Below are 23,860 nucleotides of genomic sequence, written 5' to 3'. Positions count from 1 at the left end.
AGTGCTCCATATAGTATAATGTACCGCCATAGTCATCCATGTAGTACAATTCACTTCCCATAGTATAATGCAAACCATAGGCTGCGTGATGTGCCGCTAGATGTGGACCCCTGGGGGATCGGGGGCCCTAAACAGCTGCCTGCCCCTAACGCCAGTGCTGCCTGCAGGGCCCCCCCCGGAGCCTTTGGGCCCTGATGTAGCTGCACAGGTTGAATCGATGGTATGTCCGCCCATGCGTTCCATGCTGATGTGGTTCCAGCAGTGTCTGCGCTTACGTTCCTGGGGCTCATGTGAGGTTATTACTATTGATGAGATAGCGTGCTCAAATAAGATGTTATCTGACAATGCTTGTGTGCTAACCGAGTGTTTTCGGCGTCTATGAAAAATAGGTTTCATTCGCCGTGTATGAATGTCTTGCAGCAGTTTGACAGCCGCAACACATGCATAGAGTGTCTGTTTCTTAGTCAGTCCATACGTGTGTTGCGTCTGTTTAAACCTATTTTTCGAGCATTATTGCCTTATACAAGCACCCTTGCTCATCATTAGTTGTTACATCATGTGAGCCCTGTGCCCATTCAGATCTGGCGTCAATGTCTCCACCTTCAGGCAAATTGAACGATAAGAAGTTATACAGCAGCCACAGCCCTAGCTTCCTGATCATGTTAAATACATCCGAAAGTGGAAACAGTGAAGCTGGCCCTAATTGGGCTCAGGGCTCGTGTTATGTAACAACCTCACATGAGCCCCGGGAACGTGAATGCAGACACCGCTTGAATATCGCTGGCATGGAAGGAGAGTATGACTGTTTTTATTTTAACGATGCCAAACATGAGGAATGACAAGGGGTTGCCCTAAGTAATGGACAAACCCATTAGGAAAAAAAAAATGTTCGGTTAAAACATTCCAACATTTTAAACATGAAAAAGGCTTCTCCCCTGTGTAAGTTCTCTGATGTTTATTAAGAGTTGATTTCTGTGTAAAACATTTCCCACATTAAGAACATGAAAAAGGGTTCTCTCCTTTGTGGGTTCTCTGATGGCTATTAAGATTTGATTTCTGGTTAAAACATTTCCCACATTCTGAACAAGAAAAAGGCTTCTCCCCTGTGTGAGTTCTCTGGTGACTAAGAAGATATGATTTTTTCACAAAACATTTGTTACATTCTGAACATGAAAAAGGCTTCTCCCCTGTGTGAGTTCTCTGATGTATAACAAAATCTGATTTACGGTTAAAACATTTCCCACATTCTGAACATGAAAAAGGCTTCTCCCCTGTGTGGGTTCTCAGGTGGCCATATAGATGATCTTTCCGCTTAAAACATTTGCCACATTCTGAACATGAAACAGGCTTCTCCCCTGTGTGAGTTCCTTGGTGTCTAGCAAGCTCCCATTTCTGGATAAAACATTTCCCACATTCCGAACAGGAAAAAGGCTTATCCCCTGTGTGAGTTCTCTGATGCTTAACAAAATTTGATTTCCGTGTAAAATATTTACCACATTCTGAACATAAAAATGGCTTCTCCGCGGTGTGACCACTCTGATGACTAAGAAAAGATGATTTCTGATTAAAACATTTCCCACACTTGGAACAAAAAAATATATTCTCTTCTACAGGAATTTTTTGTTGTTTAAGAAAAGACTTTTCGAGAGGAAAACCATTTCCATATTCTGAAAGTGAAAATGGCTTCTTTGCTTCAGGAACAGTTAGTTTTTTAATGCTTATTTTGTGACTTTGATTTTCCTTAGTAGTTGGTAATGAATCAGAAGAAAGGACCTGTTTCAAAAAATCAAATGATAGGTCTTTGCTGTGAAGGGATGATGGTATATCCGGAGTTATGACATTCATTTCAATTGGATCATCTGATTTAAAAAGTGAAGATCTCAGCTGTCCCTCTGATCTCCTGATACAGTCTTCTGCTAAGAAAAAATATATTTTTGAATAAAATTTATATTTGAAATTTTTTTTTTAACATTTCTACTTAAATTATCTGTAAAATGTTATGTAAAAATATTGAATTATTCACCAAGACAATGACAGTTCAAAGTCTAATAGAAAATATAATAGCATGAACCAGTAGTGTAGTGTTCAACTGTTTGCTCATTCTGCCTCCCAAATATGGAATAAAAAGCCGCCAAACAATGTTATGTAGGTAAAAATGATACCAATAAAAACATCTACTCATCTCCCAAAAAAACTGTCCCCACTCAGGTCCATCATTTGCCAATGGAAAAACAGAGGTTTCCACATTATTAGTGGTTCAACCGCTGTTGAAAAGCAACATGGCTTCCATAAACGAATCCAGCAATATCCACCTTCCCAAAGTCAAATCTACCCTCGCTTCTGACCCTTGCAATGCACCCAAACCACACTTAGCATCCATGTATTTGGCATTACTATAATGAGAAGAACTCACTTAATTTACGGTGCCTTCAAGGAGCACAATCTAGACACTATGTCTTGGGCAATAAAATGGCAAATGTGCAATTTTCACTCTCCAACATCCAATGTGTGCCAAGATCGCCTTGTGCAGGCATGTACTACGGAGGACAGAGAATGAACTTCAATCCAATATTGCAGCCAGCGGGTAAGGAAAGGGTGAATCAAACACCCGAAAACCCCGCCCCTATGGCTGAAGATTGTTCCCTCCAAAATCAGATGACAGAGTCCCTTTAATATATCTAGCTTTATTATTTGTATATTTTGATAGGACACTATATCAGGTAATATTTATTATTGTTGTTTTTATTTGAATATATTTAATTTGTATAATTTATTGTAAATATAATTATTAATTTTGTGATTAATTTACATGATTCATATACAGTGGGGCAAAAAAGTATTTAGTCAGTCAGCAATAGTGCAAGTTCCACCACTTAAAAAGATGAGAGGCGTCTGTAATTTACATCATAAGTAGACCTCAACTATGGGAGCCAAACTGAGAAAAAAAAATCCAGAAAATCACTGTCTGATTTTTTAACATTTTATTTGCATATTATGGTGGAAAATAAGTATTTGGTCAGAAACAAAATTTCATCTCAATACTTTGTAATATATCCTTTGTTGGCAATGACAGAGGTCAAATGTTTTCTGTAAGTCTTCACAAGGTTGCCACACACTGTTGTTGGTATGTTGGCCCATTCCTCCATGCAGATCTCCTCTAGAGCACTGATGTTTTTGGCTTTTCGCTTTGCAACACGGACTTTCAACTTCCTCCAAAGGTTTTCTATAGGGTTGAGATCTGAAGACTGGCTAGGCCACTCCGGGACCTTGAAATGCTTCTTACGAAGCCACTCCTTCGTTGCCCTGGAGGTGTGCTTTGGATCATTGTCATGTTGAAAGACCCAGCCACGTTTCATCTTCAATGCCCTTGCTGATGGAAGGAGGTTTGCACTCAAAATCTCACGATACATGGCCCCATTCATTCTTTCATGTACCCGGATCAGTCGTCCTGGCCCCTTTGCAGAGAAACAGCCCCAAAGCATGATGTTTCCACCACCATGCTTTACAGTAGGTATGGTGTTTGATGGATGCAACTCAGTATTCTTTTTCCTCCAAACACGACAAGTTGTGTTTCTACCAAACAGTTCCAGTTTGGTTTCATCAGACCATAGGACATTCTCCCAAAACTTCTCTGGATCATCCAAATGCTCTCTAGCAAACTTCAGATGGGCCCGGACATGTACTGGCTTAAGCAGTGGGACACGTCTGGCACTGCAGGATCTGAGTCCATGGTGGCGTAGTGTGTTACTTATGGTAGGCCTTGTTACATTGGTCCCAGCTCTCTGCAGTTCATTCACTAGGTCCCCCAGCGTGGTTCTGGGATTTTTGCTCACCGTTCTTGTGATCATTCTGACCCCACGGGGTGGGATTTTGCGTGGAGCCCCAGATCGAGGGAGATTATCAGTGGTCTTGTATGTCTTCCATTTTCTAATTATTGCTCCCACTGTTGATTTCTTCACTCCAAGCTGGTTGGCTATTGCAGATTCAGTCTTCCCAGCCTGGTGCAGGGCTACAATTTTGTTTCTGGTGTCCTTTGACAGCTCTTTGGTCTTCACCATAGTGGAGTTTGGAGTCAGACTGTTTGAGGGTGTGCACAGGTGTCTTTTTATACTGATAACAAGTTTAAACAGGTACCATTACTACAGGTAATGAGTGGAGGAAAGAGGAGACTCTTAAAGAAGAAGTTACAGGTCTGTGAGAGCCAGAAATCTTGATTGTTTGTTTCTGACCAAATACTTATTTTCCACCATAATATGCAAATAAAATGTTAAAAAAACAGACAATGTGATTTTCTGGATTTTTTTTTCTCAGTTTGTCTCCCATAGTTGAGGTCTACCTATGATGTAAATTACAGACGCCTCTCATCTTTTTAAGTGGTGGAACTTGCACTATTGCTGACTGACTAAATACTTTTTTGCCCCACTGTATTTGTGCACTAGGTTTCTTCGTTGATTGCACTTCACACATGATTTATAAACATATGTAATTCTTATTAGATTTAATAATTATGCACTTTTTGCCTTTTATATTTTGTTCATAAATAGAGATATATATATATATATATATATATATATATATAAGCTCTTATTCACTAAAATTCCCCCTTTTTCAATAACGGCACCTTGTTGCCTGCCTGGATTCCCTTTATTCTCATCACAGCTCCATTATGCTCTTTGTGACTCGCGGCGCCCGGTTGGCGCATGCGCAGGTCAGAAACTTCCCTGTGTCTTCCTGCCTTGCTCACCATGGCGATGCATAGCGTTCCACGCTTGCGTTCCAGACACTCTGAGCAGGAAGTCACTATTTACAAGGGAGGAAGTCCAGGGATCGGCGCATGCGCAGTACATCACCGGTGATGCCGACATTACCATAAGCTGTGTACGGGGGTATTTATAGATGGGCAGTTCTATTAGCAACACACATACCCCCTGCTGAGGAAGCCATTACGGCGAAACAGCGCTGTCAGGGTATTTTAGGACCCGGACACCAGGATAATACTTTATGTAAGTAATGTGACATAGATTATACATGGGCATGAGCCTTTAGTAATGCACCTATTTGCACTAAGCACTTTATAATTCTAATTATCTGGTTACCGTAACAAAGATTTGTGCACTAAGGAGTGTTGATGGTGGGATATTTAAAATGGATTAGGTGTTCTTTGGCATTTATCACTATTATATATGTCCAATTGTTCATAATTCCTGGTCTCTGTATGACCCTAAATAATTTTGTGATATTCCCTTGTTTTAAATTTTAATATTTATATGTGAAATAAATCATTTGATTTTAAAGATATGTTATTGTTTTTTTCCTCTATTTTCTCTCTAGTATATACATGGGGGGATTTGATTAGTTACCCGACACTAAGTGCCAGGAGCGATCACGGTCTGCCTTTGGATTGGAGACCCCGCGGCATCCCGATCGCTCCCATGGTAAACCGATGTCGTCATGATGAGCTGAGAGACTTCCTGTCATGCTTTCATGTTACCCTTATGAAAATAAAAACTTGGGGGCTACAAAATCTTTTTTGTGGAAATTTTTTTTTTTTATTTTCACGACTCTGCATTATAAACTTCTGTGAAGCACTTGGGCATTCAAAGTTCTCACCACACATCCAGATAAGTTCCTTGGGGGGGTCTAGTTTCCAAAATAGGGTCTCTTGTGTGGGGTTTCTACTCTTTAGAATAAAAACTTGGGGGCTAAAAAAATCTTTTTTGTGGAAAAAAAAATATTTTTTATTTTCACGACTCTGTATTATAAACATCTGTCAAAGTAATTTTTTTGTGAAAAAAAAAGTGAAATGCTCATTTTCTTTGAAACATTCCAAAAATTCCTGTGAAGCACCTAAAGGGTTAATAAACTTCTTGAATGTGGTTTTGAGCACCTTGAGAGGTTTTTGTGAAGTTTTTAGAATGGTGTCAATTTTGTGTATTTTCTATCATATAGACCCCTCAAAGTGACTTCAAATGTGATGTGGTCCCTAAAAAAAAAAAAAAATTGCCAACTTTTAACCCTTATAACTCCCTAAAAAAATAAAAATAAAATTTGGTTCCAAAATTGTGCTGATGTAAAGTAAATGTGGGAAATGTTACTTATTAATTATTTTGTGTGACATATCTCTGTGATTTAAGGGCATGAAAATTGCGAAATTTCCCAAATTTTCGCCAAATTTCCGTTTTTTTCACAAATAAATGCAAATCATAGCAAAGACATTTTACCACTATCATGAAGTACAGTATGTCACGAGAAAAAGTCAGAATCACCAGGATCTGTTGAAGCATTCCAGAATAATAACCTCCTAAAAGGACAGTGGTCAGAATTGTAAAAATTGACCAGGTCATTAACATGCAAACTACCCTTGGGGGTAAATGAGTTAATTTCTCTCTCCTCTGATGTGATCACACATCAGAGGAGAGAGAAATGGGGTTCCCGGATTCCCCCACGTGGTTTTGCAGTTTTTAGAATAGTGTCACTTTTGGGTGTTTTCTGTTATATTGATGCCCCAAACTCACTTCAAATGTGAGGTGATCCCTAAAAAAAATGATTTTGTTGGAAAAATGAGAAATCGCTGGTTAACTTAACCCTTATAACATCCTAATAAAAAAATAGGTTTTCAAAATTTTGCTGATGTAAAGTTGACTAAATTTAGATCTCAAGTAGTGATGAGCGAGTATACTCATTGCTCGGGTGGTCTCCGAGTATTTGTGACTGCTCGGAGATTTAGTTTTCCTTGCCACAGCTTGATGTTTTACGGCTGCTAGACAGCTTGATTACATGTGGGGGTTGCCTGGTTGCTAGGAAATCCCCACATGTAATCAAACTGTCTAGTAGCCGCAAATCATCCAGCTGTGGCGAGGAAAAGTAAATCGCCGAGCAGTCACAAATACTCGGAGACCACCAGATCATGCTCGGGAAAACCCGAGCAACGAGTATACTCGCTCATCACTAATCTCAGGCATTTGAAAGTGGCAATAGAGACCTCTTTTTAAAGTGAGGCAGGCCGATCCCACAACAAATCATACAAAATGAAAAACTGTAAACCAGTAGACATAAAATTTAAAAAAAAATGTGTTACATCCCCAACAAGAGCGTATGTATCAGAGGAGACCATTGGAGCTAATATGAGTCCTGACCAGAAGAGTAGAGAAAGTATTAGCATCCCACCTCCCATTTCAGGAGAGATTGTGCAGTAATCTGAATTCCTTAGTATTGAAAACATAATGTTATTTATGACGTGGAGTGAATCCATAAACCAGGGCTCGAGCCAACACATCTCCTGCAGGGGTGAATAAATGTATATTACAGCCATGAACTACGCACAGCTTAGAGATATAGCATGGCACAGGTGTAATGTGTTTTGCATAGTTTATAGCAACCCTGTTTGAAGTTAGTCGGTTTTAAAAGAAATTGAAAAGTCGGGATAAAGGGAAACTCTGCTGTTATTGTCCAGAAATTCACACTTGGCCTCACTGCACATTTAATGTTGTCGATTATAAAAGTGAAGTTTGTCCATAAAGACTGGACCTGGTCTTGTAGGGACCATATGAGAATAATCAGCAGCACAGAAGGGAGAGAAGGGAGATTCATCCAATAAGATATCAGGGATCTAGGAAGCCAACAGCATCATTACCCTCCGCTTTCTCTTACAAGCCCATAATAATATTTTTCTTGAGGTGATTTTCTAACACATTCTATGTACGCTGTCATTTGCACAGGTAACTACATGGCATGTAATTATTTATGGTTACTCTGGTTGCTCTGCACTTTTTTGTCCGGTCCTGGTACACAGCCTTTCCAGTTTGCATTTGATTGTATGGACCTTCTGTTTTTCTAATAATTGTACACATATATCTACTTTAGGGCTATTAAATTGCACCTTTTGCACAAGCACTTTGAGCATACCAGATTCTTAGATTACATTTGTATGCCTATTGTTTTTCCGTGTTTTTAAATGTGGTTCCACCCTTTGGTTAAACTACAGTCATATCCCTAGTCATGTTCTGCTATATGCTTTTATACTTTTTTTTTTCTTTAATAAAGTTTCATATTTCTATTACCTGGTTCTGATTGGTGCATTGTTCGTTGCTTAGAGTTTTTTTGTCTTTTTTTAGAAGGGGAGAAGGTAGATTCATCCAATAAGATATCAGGGTTCTAGGAAGCCAACAGCTTTCTCTTACAGGCCCATCATATCAGTGATTTTAAAACTTATCAGCACATTCTATGTACGCTGTCATTTGGTTTTGTAGTTTACAGATCTGGGCAGGTAAGGGTCATCTCCTAATCCAAGACTTTACACGTGCTGCGCCGATTCTTTGGAATGCACTACCTAGGTTAATACGATTAATCCCCAATCCCCACAGTTTTAAGCGTGCCCTAAAAACTTATTTGTTCAGACTGGCCTACCGCCTCAATGCATTAACGTAACGATTCCTGTGTGGCCTATTTAAAAAAAAAAAAATGAATGTTCTTATTAACTTTCTGCAGCTAATAGCCCTCTGTGTCTGTAGTACTGTTACATACTTAGGCAGTTAACTGGTTCATGCAGCTTTACATGAACACCCGAGCCTTACACTATGGCTGGTCCGAATAACTAAAGCAATTGTTACAATCCACCTCTCGTGTCTCCCCTTTTTCTCATAGTTTGTAAGCTTGCGAGCAGGGCCCTCATACCTCCTGGTATCTGTTTTGAACTGTATTTCTGTTATGCTGTAATGTCTATTGTCTGTGCAAGTCCCCTCTATAATTTGTAAAGCGCTGCGGAAAATGTTGGCGCTATATAAATAAAAATTATTATTATTATTATTATTATTAATCCCAGGTGGTAGGTGGATCCTCCAGGTTGTAAGTTCTATAAAAAAGGGCTTTGAATGCCCAAAGTCATTTGAACAGTTTTGGATGGAGGAGAATGTTGTGGTCTAGAGGCAAAATAGTGATCACGCCAATTGTGATACCTCCGAACTACACCATGGATAAAGCAGCCACAGCTGAGACTGCGAAGAATCTGTGACTTTAGTGGTTACTACTAGAAATCAGCAAATATTTCAATGCTAGTTTCGGATAATGATTGCCACATTTGTAATATTCGCCGACTAATTTCTTCGAATATTCATCAAACATAACCGAACGCCATTCATGTCAATGGGAAGCAAAAACAAACGCATGCACAACACATTATAACTGCCTCAAATGCTGCCAAAACACATCAAATCAGGGGCAGACACCAGGAAAGTGGCCTCAATTCACCCACAGTACAAACTGAAGCATGGCACTCAGCCAGGCACAAAGTATTGGGGTCTGGGACAGAATTTACAGCTTTCAATTGAACATCACAGTAAGACGAGGTGGGTGTGGGATCAGTGTAAGACTCCTGTGCTGGGAGCCCTGATACCACATGCAACAGCTCAGTCTGCTTTCACTCTCAGCCACACTCAGGTGGCACGAGTATCATTAATTTCATAGACTACTATTGTCAGAAAAATCTAAGGATAGTAACACGGGTAGTTGACTCCAAGGAAGTGGAGGCCTGACGGTCTTTGAGGCCTTCTGCTCCAGGCAATACGCATGAAGGAGACCCAACCAGGAGTCTACACATTTACAAAAATTAGTGGTAGACACCAACAAAGTGGCATCCAATGCAATAGGGAAGAACTAGTATAGAGGGAACTGACACCTCTTCCACTACAGCCAACCCAGCAGATGGAGACTGTAATGGGCAAGGTGGTGGAACCACTGTGCCGTATCGCTCTGAAAGCCTGGAGGGGCATAACTAGGTGGCCTACCAAATCCCAACTCAGACAAGTGGCATCAGGCGAAAACTGCTACCCAAGGAGGGACAAAGAGGTGGCACAAGATGCTACTCCATGGCTGACCTACAGAAGGTGGCAGCTGACCCACTAAAGCGGGTAAGCTGCTACGGCCTGAAGGAGGGATGAAGAATGCAGGCAAGCACTGTAGTGACTCTGGAACCACGGGTGCAGATTGGACCGGCTGAGGAACAGAAAATCACCGCCACAAAATGACAATGCGGGATACGGCAGGCTGTATCACATTCAGCAACAGAAAAAATTACATTTTTTTTAAATGTACGTTAGTTCTGCAGACAGCTTCAGATGAAGCCTACTGCTACAGATTCTTTCTTCCCTTGGCATCAAGAACCTTGACCTGTCCTGGATTGCCTCATTCATTTGGCACATTTAGCATTTCCTACTTCCACACTACCTCCTCATCCCGCCCTCTCTCTATTGGGTGTCCCTCAAAGCTCTGTCCTGAGGCCCCTACTTTTTTCCATCTATACACTTGGCCTAGGACAACTCAAAGTCCCATGGCTTCCAGTACCACCTGTATGCGGACGACACTCAGATCTACCTCTCTGGCCCAGATGTCACCTCTCTGCTGTCCAGAATCCCCGAGAGTCTATAAGCCATATCCTCCTTCACCTCTCGCTTCTTAAAACTCAATGTAGACAAAATCGAATTCATCATTTTCCTCCATCTCGCGTACCTCCCCGACCCGATCTATCTATTATGGTAAACGGCATCACACTCCCGCACCTGAAATCCGCTGCCTTGGAGCAACTCTGGACTTTGCACTATCCTTCAAACCACACATCCAAACTATTGCCATCTCCTGTCGCCTCCACCTTAAATTCTGCCAGAATCCATCCCTTCCTCAGACCTCAGTCTACTAGAACTCTTTTGCATGCCCTCATCATCTCCCGCCTCGATTACAGCAACTTCCTCGTCTGTAGCCTCACCGCTAAATCTCTTGCACCACTCCAGTCTGTCCTCAACTCTGCTGCCTGGCTAATCCACCTCTCTCCTCATTACTCCTCTGTTTCTCCCCTCTGCAAATCCCTCCACAGGCTTCCAATTCCCAAACAAATCTAGTTCAAACTACTAACACTGATCTACAAAGCCATCCACAACCTGTCCCCTCCCTATATCTCTGAACTAATCTCCCAATATCTTCCCTCACGTAATCTGTGATCCTCCCAAGACCTTCTTCTCTCCTCCACATTTATTCGTTCGCCTCCAAGATTTCTCCCGAAAGTCCCCTATCCTCTGGAATTCCACGCGTCCAATTATCCACCATCCTCACATCTTTCAGGCGGAACCTGAAAACCCATCTCTTCAGGAAAGCCTACAGCCTGCAATAACCATTCTGCCAACTCCCACCACCCCCCGAGTTGCCGCCTCACCACCACCAGAGCTGCTGCACCCCCAACCTTCTGTGTCTTCGCCATTATCCGATAGAATGTAAGTCCACAAGGACAGGGTCCTCTCTGTTGTGAATTCTGTTATCGAACTCCCTCCTGTGGTCATGAATGGTACTTCGGCGAGTTCTGTCCATGGACTCCCTCTGGTGGCTGTGAGTGGAGCTGCTGGTTCTGAGGTTCCTTCCACAGGTGACCTAGTTTATTCTTAGGCTGGCTTCTCTATTTAACTCCACTCAGATCGTTACTCCATGCCAGCTGTCAATGTTCTTGTACTGGTTCAGTTCGCTCTTGGATCTTTCTGGTGACCTGTCTATTCCAGCAAGAAGCTAAGTCCCTGTTTGTTATTTTCTGTTCATTGTTTTCTTGTCCAGCTAGCTTTCGTGATTTTGCCTTGCTAGCTGGAAGCTCTGGGATGCAGAGTGGCACCTCCGCACCGTGAGTCGGTGCGGGGGTCTTTTTGCACACTCTGCGTAGTTTTTTGTGCTGACCGCAAAGATACCTTTCCTATCCTCTGTCTGTTTAGTTAGTCTGGCCTCCCTTTGCTAAAACCTGTTTCATTTCTGTGTTTGTGACTTTCATCTTAACTCACAGTTAATATTTGTGGGGGGCTGCCTTTTCCTTTGGGGAATTTCTCTGAGGCAAGGTAGGCTTTATTTTCTATCTCTAGGGCTAGCTAGTTCTTTGGCTGTGACGAGGCGTCTAGGCAGAGTCAGGTACGCTCCACGGCTATTTCTAGTGGGTGTGATAGGATTAGGGGTTGCGGTCAGCAGAGTTCCCACTTCCCAGAGCTTGTCCTGTATCGGTTTAACCATCAGGTCATTTCGGGTGCTCCTAACCACCAGGTCCATAGCAGTACAGCTGGCCCAAAGTGTTAATGCATCTCAATAGAGGGATAAGAGAAGTTCTGAGACCATTTTTTTTCTCTGCAGTGTGTTTTGTCTTTCTTTTCCCCTTAACCTCTGGGTGGTTCAGGACACAGGTGTAGATATGGACATTCAAGGTCTGTCCTCTTGTGTGGATCATCTGACTAAAAGGGTACAAAGCATTCAAGATTTTGTAGTTCAGAATCCGATGTTAGAGCCTAGAATTCCAATTCCTGGTTTGTTTTCTGGGGATAGATCTATGTTCCTGAATTTCAAAAATAATTGTAAACTGTTTCTTGCTTTGAAACCCCGCTCCTCTGGTGACCCCGTTCAACAAGTGAAAATTATTATTTCTTTCTTGCGTGGCGACCCTCAAGACTGGGCATTTTCCCTTGCGCCAGGAGATCCTGCATTGCGTGATGTTGATGCGTTTTTTTCTGGCGCTTGGATTGCTTTATGATGAACCAAATTCGGTGGATCAGGCAGAGAAAATCGTGCTGGCTTTGTGTCAGGGTCAGGATGAAGCGGAGGTATATTGTCAGAAGTTTAGAAAGTGGTCTGTGCTTACTCAGTGAAATGAGTGTGCCCTGGCGGCAATTTTCAGAAAGGGTCTTTCGGAAGCCCTTAAGGATGCTATGGTGGGATTTCCCACGCCTGCTGGTCTGAATGAGTCTATGTCCTTGGCCATTCAGATCGATCGGCGCTTGCGTGAGCGTAAAGCTGTGCACCATTTGGCGGCACTCTCTGAGCATAGGCCTGAGCCCATGCAATGCGATAGGACTTTGACCAGAGCTGAACGGCAGGAACACAGACGTCAGAATGGGCTGTGTTTTTACTGTGGTGACTCCACTCATGCTATTTCCAATTGTCCTAAGCGCACTAAGCGGTTCGCTAGGTCTGCCACCATTGGTACGGTACAGTCTAAATTTCTTTTGTCCGTTACTCTGATTTGCTCTTTGTCGTCCTATTCTGTTATGGCATTTGTGGATTCAGGTGCTGCCCTGAATTTGATGGACTTGGAGTTTGCCAGGCGCTGTGGTTTTTTCTTGGAGCCCTTGCAGTATCCTATTCCATTGAGAGGAATTGATGCTACGCCTTTGGCCAAGAATAAGCCTCAGTACTGGACTCATTTGACCATGTGCATGGCTCCTGCACATCAGGAGGATATTCGCTTTTTGGTGTTGCATAATCTGCATGATGTGGTCTGTTGTGAATTCTGTGGCTGAATTCACTCCTGTGGTCACAAGTGGTACTGCAGCTTCTGGGCTTCCTCCCTCAGGTGTTCTGGTGAGCTCGTTGGCTGCCTTGTTATTTAACTCCACCTGATTCTGTCTTCCTTGCTCCTTGTCAATGTTCCAGTGTTGGATCTGAGCTTCTGGATCTTTCCTGTGGCCTGCTGCTCTACTTAGATAAGTGCTTCTTTGCTTTTGTTGCTGTTTTTTCTGTCCAGCTTGTCTATTCGTTTTTGCTGGAAGCTCTGAGACGCAAAGGGTGTACCGCCGTGCCGTTAGTTCGGCACGGTGGGTCTTTTTGCCCCCTTTGCGTGGTTTTTTGCTTTAGGGTTTTTTGTAGACTGCAAAGTTCTTTTTGCTATCCTCGCTCTATCTAGAATATCGGGCCTCACTTTGCTGAATCTATTTCATCCCTACGTTTTGTCTTTTCATCTTGCTAACAGTCATTATATGTGGGGGGCTGCCTTTTCCTTTGGGGTATTTCTCTGAGGCAAGTCAGGCTTGTATTTCTATCTTCAGGCTAGTCAGTTCCTCAGGCTGTGCCGAGTTGCATAGGTAGTGTCAGGCGCAATCCACAGCTGCCTTTAGTTGTGTTTAGGATAGGTTCAGGTATTGCGGTCTACAGAGATTCCACGTCTCAGAGCTCGTTCTATTGTTTTTGGGTTATTCTCAGATCACTGTATGTGCTCTGATTACTGGCACACTGTGTTACTGGATTGCCGTCATAACAGTACAAGGAGCCAAACTAATGATTCTCAATAGAGGGAAAAAAGAAGTTTTGACATCATTTTTTTTTCTCAGCTCTGTGTTCAGTCTTTTTTTTCCCCTAGACATTAGGGTGCTTCAGGACACAGCTGTGGACATGGATATTCAGGCTCTGTGCTCTTCAATGGATAATCTCGTTATAAATGTACAAAAGATTCAAGATACAATTGATCAGAAATCTATGCTAGAACCAAGAATTCCTATTCCTGATTTGTTTTTTGGTGATAGAACTAAGTTTCTGAGCTTCAAAAATAATTGTAAGCTATTTCTGGCCTTGAAACCTCATTCTTCTGGTAATTCAGTTCAACAGGTTTTGATTATTATTTCTTTTTTGCGCGGCGACCCTCAGGACTGGGCATTTTCTCTTGCGCCAGGAGACCCTGCATTGAGTGGTGTCGATGCGTTTTTCCTGGCGCTCGGATTGCTGTACGATGAGCCTAATTCAGTGGATCAGGCTGAGAAAAATTTGCTGGCTTTGTGCCAGGGTCAGGATGATATAGAAGTATATTGTCAGAAATTTAGGAAGTGGTCAGTGCTCACTCTGTGGAATGAATCTGCGCTGGCAGCTTTGTTCAGAAAGGGTCTCTCTGAGGCTCTTAAGGATGTCATGGTGGGTTTTCCTATGACTGCTGGTTTGAATGAGTCTATGTCTTTGGCCATTCAGATTGGTCGTCGCTTGCGCGACCGTAAATCTGTGCACCATCTGGCGGTATTGTCTGAGATTAAACCTGAGCCTATGCAGTGCGATAGGACTATGACCAGAGTTGAACGGCAAGAACACAGACGTCTGAATGGGCTGTGTTTCTACTGTGGTGATTCCACTCATGCTATCTCTGATTGTCCTAAGCGCACTAAGCGGTTCGATAGGTCTGCCGTCATTGGTACTGTACAGTCCAAATTCCTTCTGTCCATTACCTTGATATGCTCTTTGTCATCGTATTCTGTCATGGCGTTTGTGGATTCAGGCGCTGCCCTGAATCTGATGGATTTGGATTATGCTAAACGTTGTGGGTTTTTCTTGGAGCCTTTGCGGTGTCCTATTCCGTTGAGAGGAATTGATGCTACACCTTTGGCCAAGAATAAACCTCAGTACTGGGCCCAGCTGACCATGTGCATGGCTCCTGCACATCAGGAAGTTATTCGCTTTCTGGTGCTACATAATCTGCATGATGTGGTCGTGTTGGGGTTGCCATGGCTACAAACCCATAATCCAGTATTGGATTGGAACTCTATGTCGGTATCCAGCTGGGGTTGTCAGGGGGTACATGGTGATGTTCCATTTTTGTCTATTTCGTCATCCACTCCTTCTGAGGTCCCAGAGTTCTTGTCTGATTATCAGGATGTATTTGAAGAGCCCAAGTCCGATGCCCTACCTCCGCATAGGGATTGTGATTGTGCTATCAATTTGATTCCTGGTAGTAAATTCCCTAAAGGTCGTTTATTTAATTTATCCGTGCCTGAACACACCACTATGCGCAGTTATGTGAAGGAATCCCTGGAGAAGGGACATATTCGCCCATCGTCATCACCACTGGGAGCAGGGTTCTTTTTTGTAGCCAAGAAGGATGGTTCGCTGAGACCGTGTATTGATTACCGCCTTCTTAATAAGATCACTGTTAAGTTTCAGTATCCCTTGCCATTGTTATCTGACTTGTTTGCTCGGATTAAGGGGGCTAGTTGGTTCACAAAGATAGATCTTCGTGGTGCGCATAATCTGGTGAGAATCAGGCAAGGAGATGAATGGAAAACGGCATTTAATACGCCCGAGGGTCATTTTGAGTATCTTGTGATGCCGTTCGGACTTGCCAATGCTCCATCTGTTTTTCAGTCTTTTATGCATGACATCTTCCGTGAGTATCTGGATAAATTCCTGATTGTTTACTTGGATGACATTTTGATCTTCTCAGATGATTGGGAGTCTCATGTGAAGCAGGTCAGAATGGTTTTCCAGGTCCTGCGTGCTAATTCTTTGTTCGTGAAGGGATCAAAGTGTCTCTTCGGTGTGCAGAAAGTTTCATTTTTGGGGTTCATCTTTTCCCCTTCTACTATCGAGATGGATCCGGTTAAGGTCCAAGCCATCCAGGATTGGACTCAGCCGACATCTCTGAAAAGTCTGCAAAAGTTCCTGGGCTTTGCTAATTTTTATCGTCGCTTCATCTGTAATTTTTCTAGCATTGCCAAACCATTGACCGATTTGACCAAGAAGGGTGCTGATTTGGTTAATTGGTCTTCTGCTGCCGTGGAAGCTTTTCAGGAGTTGAAGCGTCGTTTTTGTTCTGCCCCTGTGTTGTGTCAACCAGATGTTTCTCTTCCGTTCCAGGTCGAGGTTGATGCTTCTGAGATTGGAGCAGGGGCGGTTTTGTCACAGAGAGGTTCTGGTTGCTCAATGTTGAAACCATGTGCTTTCTTTTCCAGGAACTTTTCTGCTGCTGAGCGTAATTTGTCATGATCCCAATGGCAGGGGATCACAAAAATGACAAGCACAGATACAAACAAGCTCTAGGGCGATGGAACCTGAGCTGACTGCGACCCTGAACCTAACACACAAATAAAAGTAGCCGGGGAACGTGCCTACGATGATCCTAGACGTCTCGCTCCAGCCGAAGATCTAACTTCCCCTATCAGAAGAAACACAGACCTCTCTTGCCTCCAGAGAAATACCCCACAGCAAATAGCAGCCCCCCACATATAATGACGGTGAAATGAGAGGAAAGCACATACGTAGTATGAAAACAGTGTCAGCAAAATGAGGCCCGCTAAAGCTAGATAGCAGAGGATACAAAAGTGAACTGCGCGGTCAGCGAAAAACCCTTCAAAAAACCATCCTGAAATTACTTGAACTCATGTGCCAACTCATGGTACATGAAAAGCAATTTCAGCCCACTAGAGCAACCAGCAGCAGAGAATCACATATCTGCAGGCTGGACTAAAAACCAAATTAAGCAAAACACAAAACAGGAAAATCCAAACTTAGCTTGTCCAGAAGGTTCTAGGAGCAGGGAGCAGAGGTAACAAGACACACTGGATACATTGATAACCGGCGAGGAAATGCCAGCAAAGCCAGGTTAAATAGGAAACTCCCATATGCTGATGGAACAGGTGGAACCCAGAAACCCAGGAAAGACAAGTCACCCAGTACCATCAGTAACCACCAGAGGGAGCCCAAAAACAGAACTCACAACAGTACCCCCCCCTTGAGGAGGGGTCACCGAACCCTCACTAGAACCACCAGGGCGACCAGGATGAGCCCTATGAAAAGCGCGAACCAAATCATCAGCATGAACATCCGAGGCAACCACCCAAGAATTATCCTCCTGACCATAACCCTTCCACTTGACCAAATACTGGAGTTTCCGTCTGGAAACACGAGAATCCAAGATCTTCTCCACAACATACTCCAATTCTCCCTCCACCAGCACTGGAGCAGGAGGCTCAAGCGAAGGAACAACAGGTACCTCATACTTCCGCAACAACGACCGATGGAACACATTATGAATAGCAAACGATGCCGGGAGATCCAAACGAAACGACACAGGGTTAAGAATTTCCAAGATCCTATAGGGACCGATGAACCGAGGCTTGAACTTAGGAGAAGAGACCTTCATAGGAACAAAACGAGAAGACAACCACACCAAGTCACCAACAAGAAGTCGAGGACCCACGCGGCGACGGCGATTAGCAAACTGCTGAGCCTTCTCCTGGGACAACTTCAAATTGTCCACCACATGACTCCAAATCCGATGCAACCTATCCACCACCATGTCCACTCCAGGACAATCAGAAGGTTCCACCTGACCAGAGGAAAAACGAGGATGAAACCCCGAATTACAAAAGAAAGGAGAAACCAAGGTAGCAGAACTAGCCCGATTATTAAGGGCAAACTCGGCCAGCGGCAAAAAGGTAACCCAGTCATCCTGATCAGCAGAAACAAAACACCTTAAATAAGTTTCCAAGGTCTGATTAGTTCGTTCAGTCTGGCCATTCGTCTGAGGATGGAATGCAGACGAAAAGGACAAATCAATGCCCATCTTAGCACAGAACGTCCGCCAAAATCTAGACACAAACTGGGATCCCCTGTCAGAAACGATGTTCTCAGGAATCCCATGCAAACGAACCACATTCTGAAAAAACAGAGGGACCAACTCAGAGGAGGAAGGCAACTTAGGCAAGGGTACCAGATGAACCATTTTAGAAAAGCGATCACACACAACCCAGATGACGGACATTTTTTGAGAGACAGGGAGATCCGAAATAAAGTCCATGGAAATGTGCGTCCAAGGCCTCTTCGGGATAGGCAAAGGTGACAACAATCCACTGGCCCGAGAACAGCAAGGCTTAGCCCGAGCGCAAACCTCACAAGACTGCACAAAAGAACGCACATCCCTCGACAAGGAAGGCCACCAAAAAGACCTGGCCACCAAGTCTCTAGTACCAAATATTCCAGGATGACCTGCCAACGCAGAAGAATGGACCTCGGAGATGACTCTACTGGTCCAATTATCCGGAACAAACAGTCTCTCAGGCGGACAACGATCAGGTTTACCCGCCTGAAACTCCTGCAAAGCACGTCGCAAGTCTGGGGAGACAGCAGACAAAATCACCCCATCCCTAAGGATACCAGAGGGCTCAGAATTTCCAAGGGAGTCAGGCACAAAACTCCTAGAAAGAGCATCCGCCTTCACATTCTTTGAACCTGGCAGGTATGAAACCACAAAATTGAAACGAGAGAAAAACAGTGACCAACGAGCCTGTCTAGGATTCAGACGCCTGGCAGACTCAAGGTAAATCAAATTTTTGTGATCAGTCAAGACCACCACACGATGTCTAGCACCCTCTAGCCAATGACGCCACTCCTCAAATGCCCACTTCATGGCCAAAAGTTCCCGATTATCAACATCATAATTCCGCTCAGCCGGCGAAAACTTTCTAGAAAAAAACGCGCATGGCTTCATCACTGAGCCATCGGAGCTTCTCTGTGACAAAACCGCCCCCGCTCCAATCTCGGAAGCATCAACCTCAACCTGAAAAGGGAGCGAAACATCTGGCTGACGCAACACAGGAGCAGAAGAAAACCGGCGCTTCAGTTTCCGAAAGGCCTCCACAGCCGCAGGAGACCAGTCAGCAACATCAGCACCCTTCTTAGTCAAATCCGTCAAAGGCTTAACAACACTAGAAAAATTAGTTATAAAACGACGATAGAAATTAGCAAAGCCCAAGAACTTCTGTAGACTCTTAAGAGATGTAGGCTGCGTCCAGTCACAAATAGCCTGAACCTTGACGGGATCCATCTCAATAGTAGAAGGGGAAAAAATATACCCCAAGAAAGAAATCTTCTGGACTCCAAAGAGACACTTTGAGCCTTTTACAAACAAGGAATTGGCCCGCAGGACCTGAAACACCTTCCTGACCTGCTGAACATGAGACTCCCAGTCATCAGAAAAAAACAAAATATCATCCAAATACACAATCATAAATTTATCCAGATATTCACGGAAAAAATCGTGCATAAAGGACTGGAAGACTGAAGGAGCATTAGAAAGTCCAAAAGGCATTACCAAATACTTAAAATGGCCCTCAGGCGTATTAAATGCGGTTTTCCACTCATCACCTTGCTTTATTCGTATAAGATTATACGCACCCCGAAGATCAATCTTAGTGAACCATTTAGCCCCCTTAATGCGAGCAAACAAATCAGTCAACAATGGCAAAGGATACTGATATTTTACGGTAATCTTATTCAAAAGACGATAATCTATACAAGGCCTCAAGGAACCATCTTTTTTGGCCACGAAAAAAAAACCTGCTCCCAAAGGGGACAAAGATGGACGGATATGTCCCTTTTCCAAGGACTCCTTAACATAATCCCGCATAGCAGTATGCTCTGGCACTGACAGATTGAACAAACGACCTTTAGGAAATTTACTGCCTGGAATTAAATTTATAGCACAATCGCAATCCCTGTGAGGAGGAAGCGAACTGAGCTTAGGCTCCTCAAAAACATCCCGATAATCAGACAAAAACACAGGAATCTCAGAAGGAGTAGATGAAGCGATAGAAATCGGAGGTGCATCATCATGAACCCCCTGACAACCCCAGCTTAACACAGACATTGATTTCCAGTCAAGGACTGGATTATGAGTTTGTAACCATGGCAGACCAAGTACTAGAACATCATGCAAATTATACAGTACCAGGAAGCGAATCACCTCCTGATGAACGGGAGTCATACGCATGGTCACTTGTGTCCAGTACTGAGGTTTATTCATAGCCAAAGGTGTAGAGTCAATTCCCTTCAAAGGAATAGGGACTTCCAGAGGCTCCAGACTAAACCCACAGCGATTGGCAAATGACCAATCCATAAGACTCAGGGCAGCGCCTGAATCCACATAGGCATCGACGGAAATGGATGATAATGAACAAATCAGAGTCACAGACAGAATGAACTTAGACTGTAAAGTACTAATGGCAACAGACTTATCAACCTTTTTTGTGCGTTTAGAGCATGCTGATATAACATGAGCTGAATCACCACAATAAAAGCACAACCCTTTTTTCCGCCTATACTTTTGCCGTTCACTTCTGGACTGAATTCTATCACATTGCATTATCTCAGGTGACGGTTCAGACGACACCGCCAAATGATGCACAGGTTTGCGCTCCCGTAAACGCCGATCAATCTGAACAGCCATAGTCATAGACTCATTCAGACCAGCAGGCGCAGGGAACCCCACCATAACATCTTTAATGGCCTCAGAAAGGCCATCTCTAAACTTTGCAGCCAGAGCGCACTCATTCCACTGAGTAAGCACCGACGACTTCCGAAATTTTTGACAATAAATTTCTGCTTCATCTTGCCCCTGAGAGAGGGCCAACAAAGCTTTTTCAGCCTGAATCTCTTGGTTAGGTTCCTCATAGAGCAAACCCAATGCCAGAAAAAATGCATCCGCATTAAGCAACGCAGGGTCCCCTGGTGCCAATGCAAATGCCCAATCCTGAGGGTCACCCCGCAGGAAAGATATAATTATCTTGACTTGCTGAGCAGGGTCTCCAGAGGAGCGAGATTTCAAAGAAAGAAACAACTTGCAATTGTTCCTAAAATTCAGAAAACGAGATCTATCTCCAGAAAAAAAACTCTGGGACAGGAATTCTAGGTTCAGACATAGGAGCATGTACAACAAAATCCTGTATATTTTGAACCTTAGCGGCAAGATTATTCAAGCTGGAAGCCAAACTCTGGACGTCCATGATAAACAGCTGAGATCAGAGCCATTCAAAGATTAAGAGGAGGAGGAAGTAGCCAGGCTGCAATAAGGCTAGGCAGCAAACTCTGAGGGAAAGGGGAAAGAAAAAAAAAAAAAAAAAACTTCCTCAGACTACTTATCCTCCTACTTCAGCCAATACAATTAACACTTTGTGGGCCGGTTATACTGTCATGATCCCAATGGCAGGGGATCACAAAAATGACAAGCACAGATACAAACAAGCTCTAGGGCGATGGAACCTGAGCTGACCGCGACCCTGAACCTAACACACAAATAAAAGTAGCCGGGGAACGTGCCTACGATGATCCTAGACGTCTCGCTCCAGCCGAAGATCTAACTTCCCCTATCAGAAGAAACACAGACCTCTCTTGCCTCCAGAGAAATACCCCACAGCAAATAGCAGCCCCCCACATATAATGACGGTGAAATGAGAGGAAAGCACATACGTAGTATGAAAACAGTGTCAGCAAAATGAGGCCCGCTAAAGCTAGATAGCAGAGGATACAAAAGTGAACTGCGCGGTCAGCGAAAAACCCTTCAAAAAACCATCCTGAAATTACTTGAACTCATGTGCCAACTCATGGTACATGAAAAGCAATTTCAGCCCACTAGAGCAACCAGCAGCAGAGAATCACATATCTGCAGGCTGGACTAAAAACCAAATTAAGCAAAACACAAAACAGGAAAATCCAAACTTAGCTTGTCCAGAAGGTTCTAGGAGCAGGGAGCAGAGGTAACAAGACACACTGGATACATTGATAACCGGCGAGGAAATGCCAGCAAAGCCAGGTTAAATAGGAAACTCCCATATGCTGATGGAACAGGTGGAACCCAGAAACCCAGGAAAGACAAGTCACCCAGTACCATCAGTAACCACCAGAGGGAGCCCAAAAACAGAACTCACAACAGTAATTATGATGTGGGCAACCGAGAGTTGCTGGCCATGAAGTGGGCATTCGAGGAGTGGCGTCATTGGCTTGAAGGAGCTAAGCATCGCGTGGTGGTATTGACTGATCATAAGAACCTTACTTATCTCGAGTCTGCCAAGCGCTTGAATCCTAGACAGGCCCGTTGGTCGTTATTTTTTGCTCGCTTCGATTTTGTGATTTCGTACCTTCCGGGCTCTAAAAATGTGAAGGCGGATGCTCTGTCTAGGAGTTTTGTGCCCGACTCTCCGGGTTTATCTGAGCCGGCGAGTATCCTCAAGGAAGGAGTCATTGTGTCTGCCATCTCCCCTGATTTGCGGCGAGTGTTGCAAAAATTTCAGGCTAATAAACCTGATCGTTGTCCGGCCGAGAAACTGTTTGTCCCTGATAGGTGGACTAGTAAAGTTATCTCTGAACTTCATTGTTCGGTGTTGGCTGGTCATCCAGGAATCTTTGGTACCAGAGAGTTAGTGGCTAGATCCTTCTGGTGGCCATCTCTGTCACGGGATGTACGTACTTTTGTGCAGTCCTGTGGGATTTGTGCTAGGGCTAAGCCCTGCTGTTCACGTGCCAGTGGGTTGCTTTTGCCCTTGCCGGTCCCGAAGAGGCCTTGGACACATATTTCGATGGATTTCATTTCTGACCTTCCCGTTTCTCAAAAGATGTCAGTCATTTGGGTGGTCTGTGATCGCTTTTCTAAAATGGTCCATCTGGTGCCCTTGGTTAAATTGCCTTCCTCCTCTGATTTGGTGCCTTTGTTCTTCCAGCATGTGGTTCGTTTGCATGGCATTCCTGAGAATATTGTTTCTGACAGAGGTTCCCAGTTTGTTTCAAGGTTCTGGCGAGCCTTTTGTGGTAGGATGGGCATTGACCTATCTTTTTCCTCGGCTTTCCATCCTCAGACTAATGGCCAGACCGAACGAACCAATCAGACCTTGGAAACATATCTGAGATGTTTTGTTTCTGCAGACCAGGATGATTTGGTGTCCTTTTTGCCGTTGGCTGAGTTCGCCCTTAATAATCGGGCCAGCTCGGCTACCTTGGTCTCTCCATTTTTCTGAAATTCTGGGTTCCATCCTCGTTTCTCTTCAGGACAGGTTGAGTCTTCGGACTGTCCTGGTGTGGATTCTGTGGTGGACAGGTTGCAGCAGATCTGGACTCAGGTAGTGGACAATTTGACCTTGTCCCAGGAGAAGGCTCAACTTTTCGCTAATCGCAGACGCCGTGTGGGTCCCCGACTTCGTGTTGGGGATCTGGTTTGGTTATCTTCTCGTCATATTCCTATGAAGGTTTCCTCTCCTAAATTTAAACCTCGTTTTATTGGTCCGTATAGGATTTCTGAGATTCTCAATCCTGTGTCCTTTCGTTTGACCCTCCCGGACTCCTTTTCCATACATAATGTATTCCATAGGTCGTTGTTGCGGAGATACGTGGCACCTATGGTTCCATTTGTTGAGCCTCCTGCCCCTGTTTTGGTGGAGGGGGAATTGGAGTATATTGTGGAGAAAATTTTGGATTCTCGTGTCTCTAGACGGAAACTCCAGTATCTGGTTAAGTGGAAGGGTTATGCTCAGGAAGATAATTCCTGGGTTTT

At 43.8% G+C, this 23,860-nt stretch overlaps 1 protein-coding gene across 2 annotated transcripts in view; it reads right to left on the bottom strand.

Moving 5' to 3' along the window:
- Window positions 1-940: 940 nt before the first annotated feature.
- Window positions 941-23,860, bottom strand: part of LOC138663327 (oocyte zinc finger protein XlCOF8.4-like) — a 45,391-nt gene continuing 22,471 nt past the window's right edge. Inside the window, exon 7 of one of the 2 annotated variants that reach the window (XM_069749506.1) lies at window positions 941-1,916. In XM_069749506.1, coding sequence (XP_069605607.1) covers window positions 994-1,916 — 923 coding nt within the window. In that variant the 3' untranslated portion in view covers window positions 941-993. The remainder of the gene's footprint in view (window positions 1,917-23,860) is intronic. The other variant, XM_069749508.1, reaches the window with a different exon arrangement.

This window comes from Ranitomeya imitator, chromosome 2 (genome assembly GCF_032444005.1).
Source record: "Ranitomeya imitator isolate aRanImi1 chromosome 2, aRanImi1.pri, whole genome shotgun sequence".
In the NCBI taxonomy this organism is placed as follows: Eukaryota; Metazoa; Chordata; class Amphibia; order Anura; family Dendrobatidae; genus Ranitomeya; species Ranitomeya imitator.
This window is presented reverse-complemented; position numbering and strand designations above follow the sequence as displayed.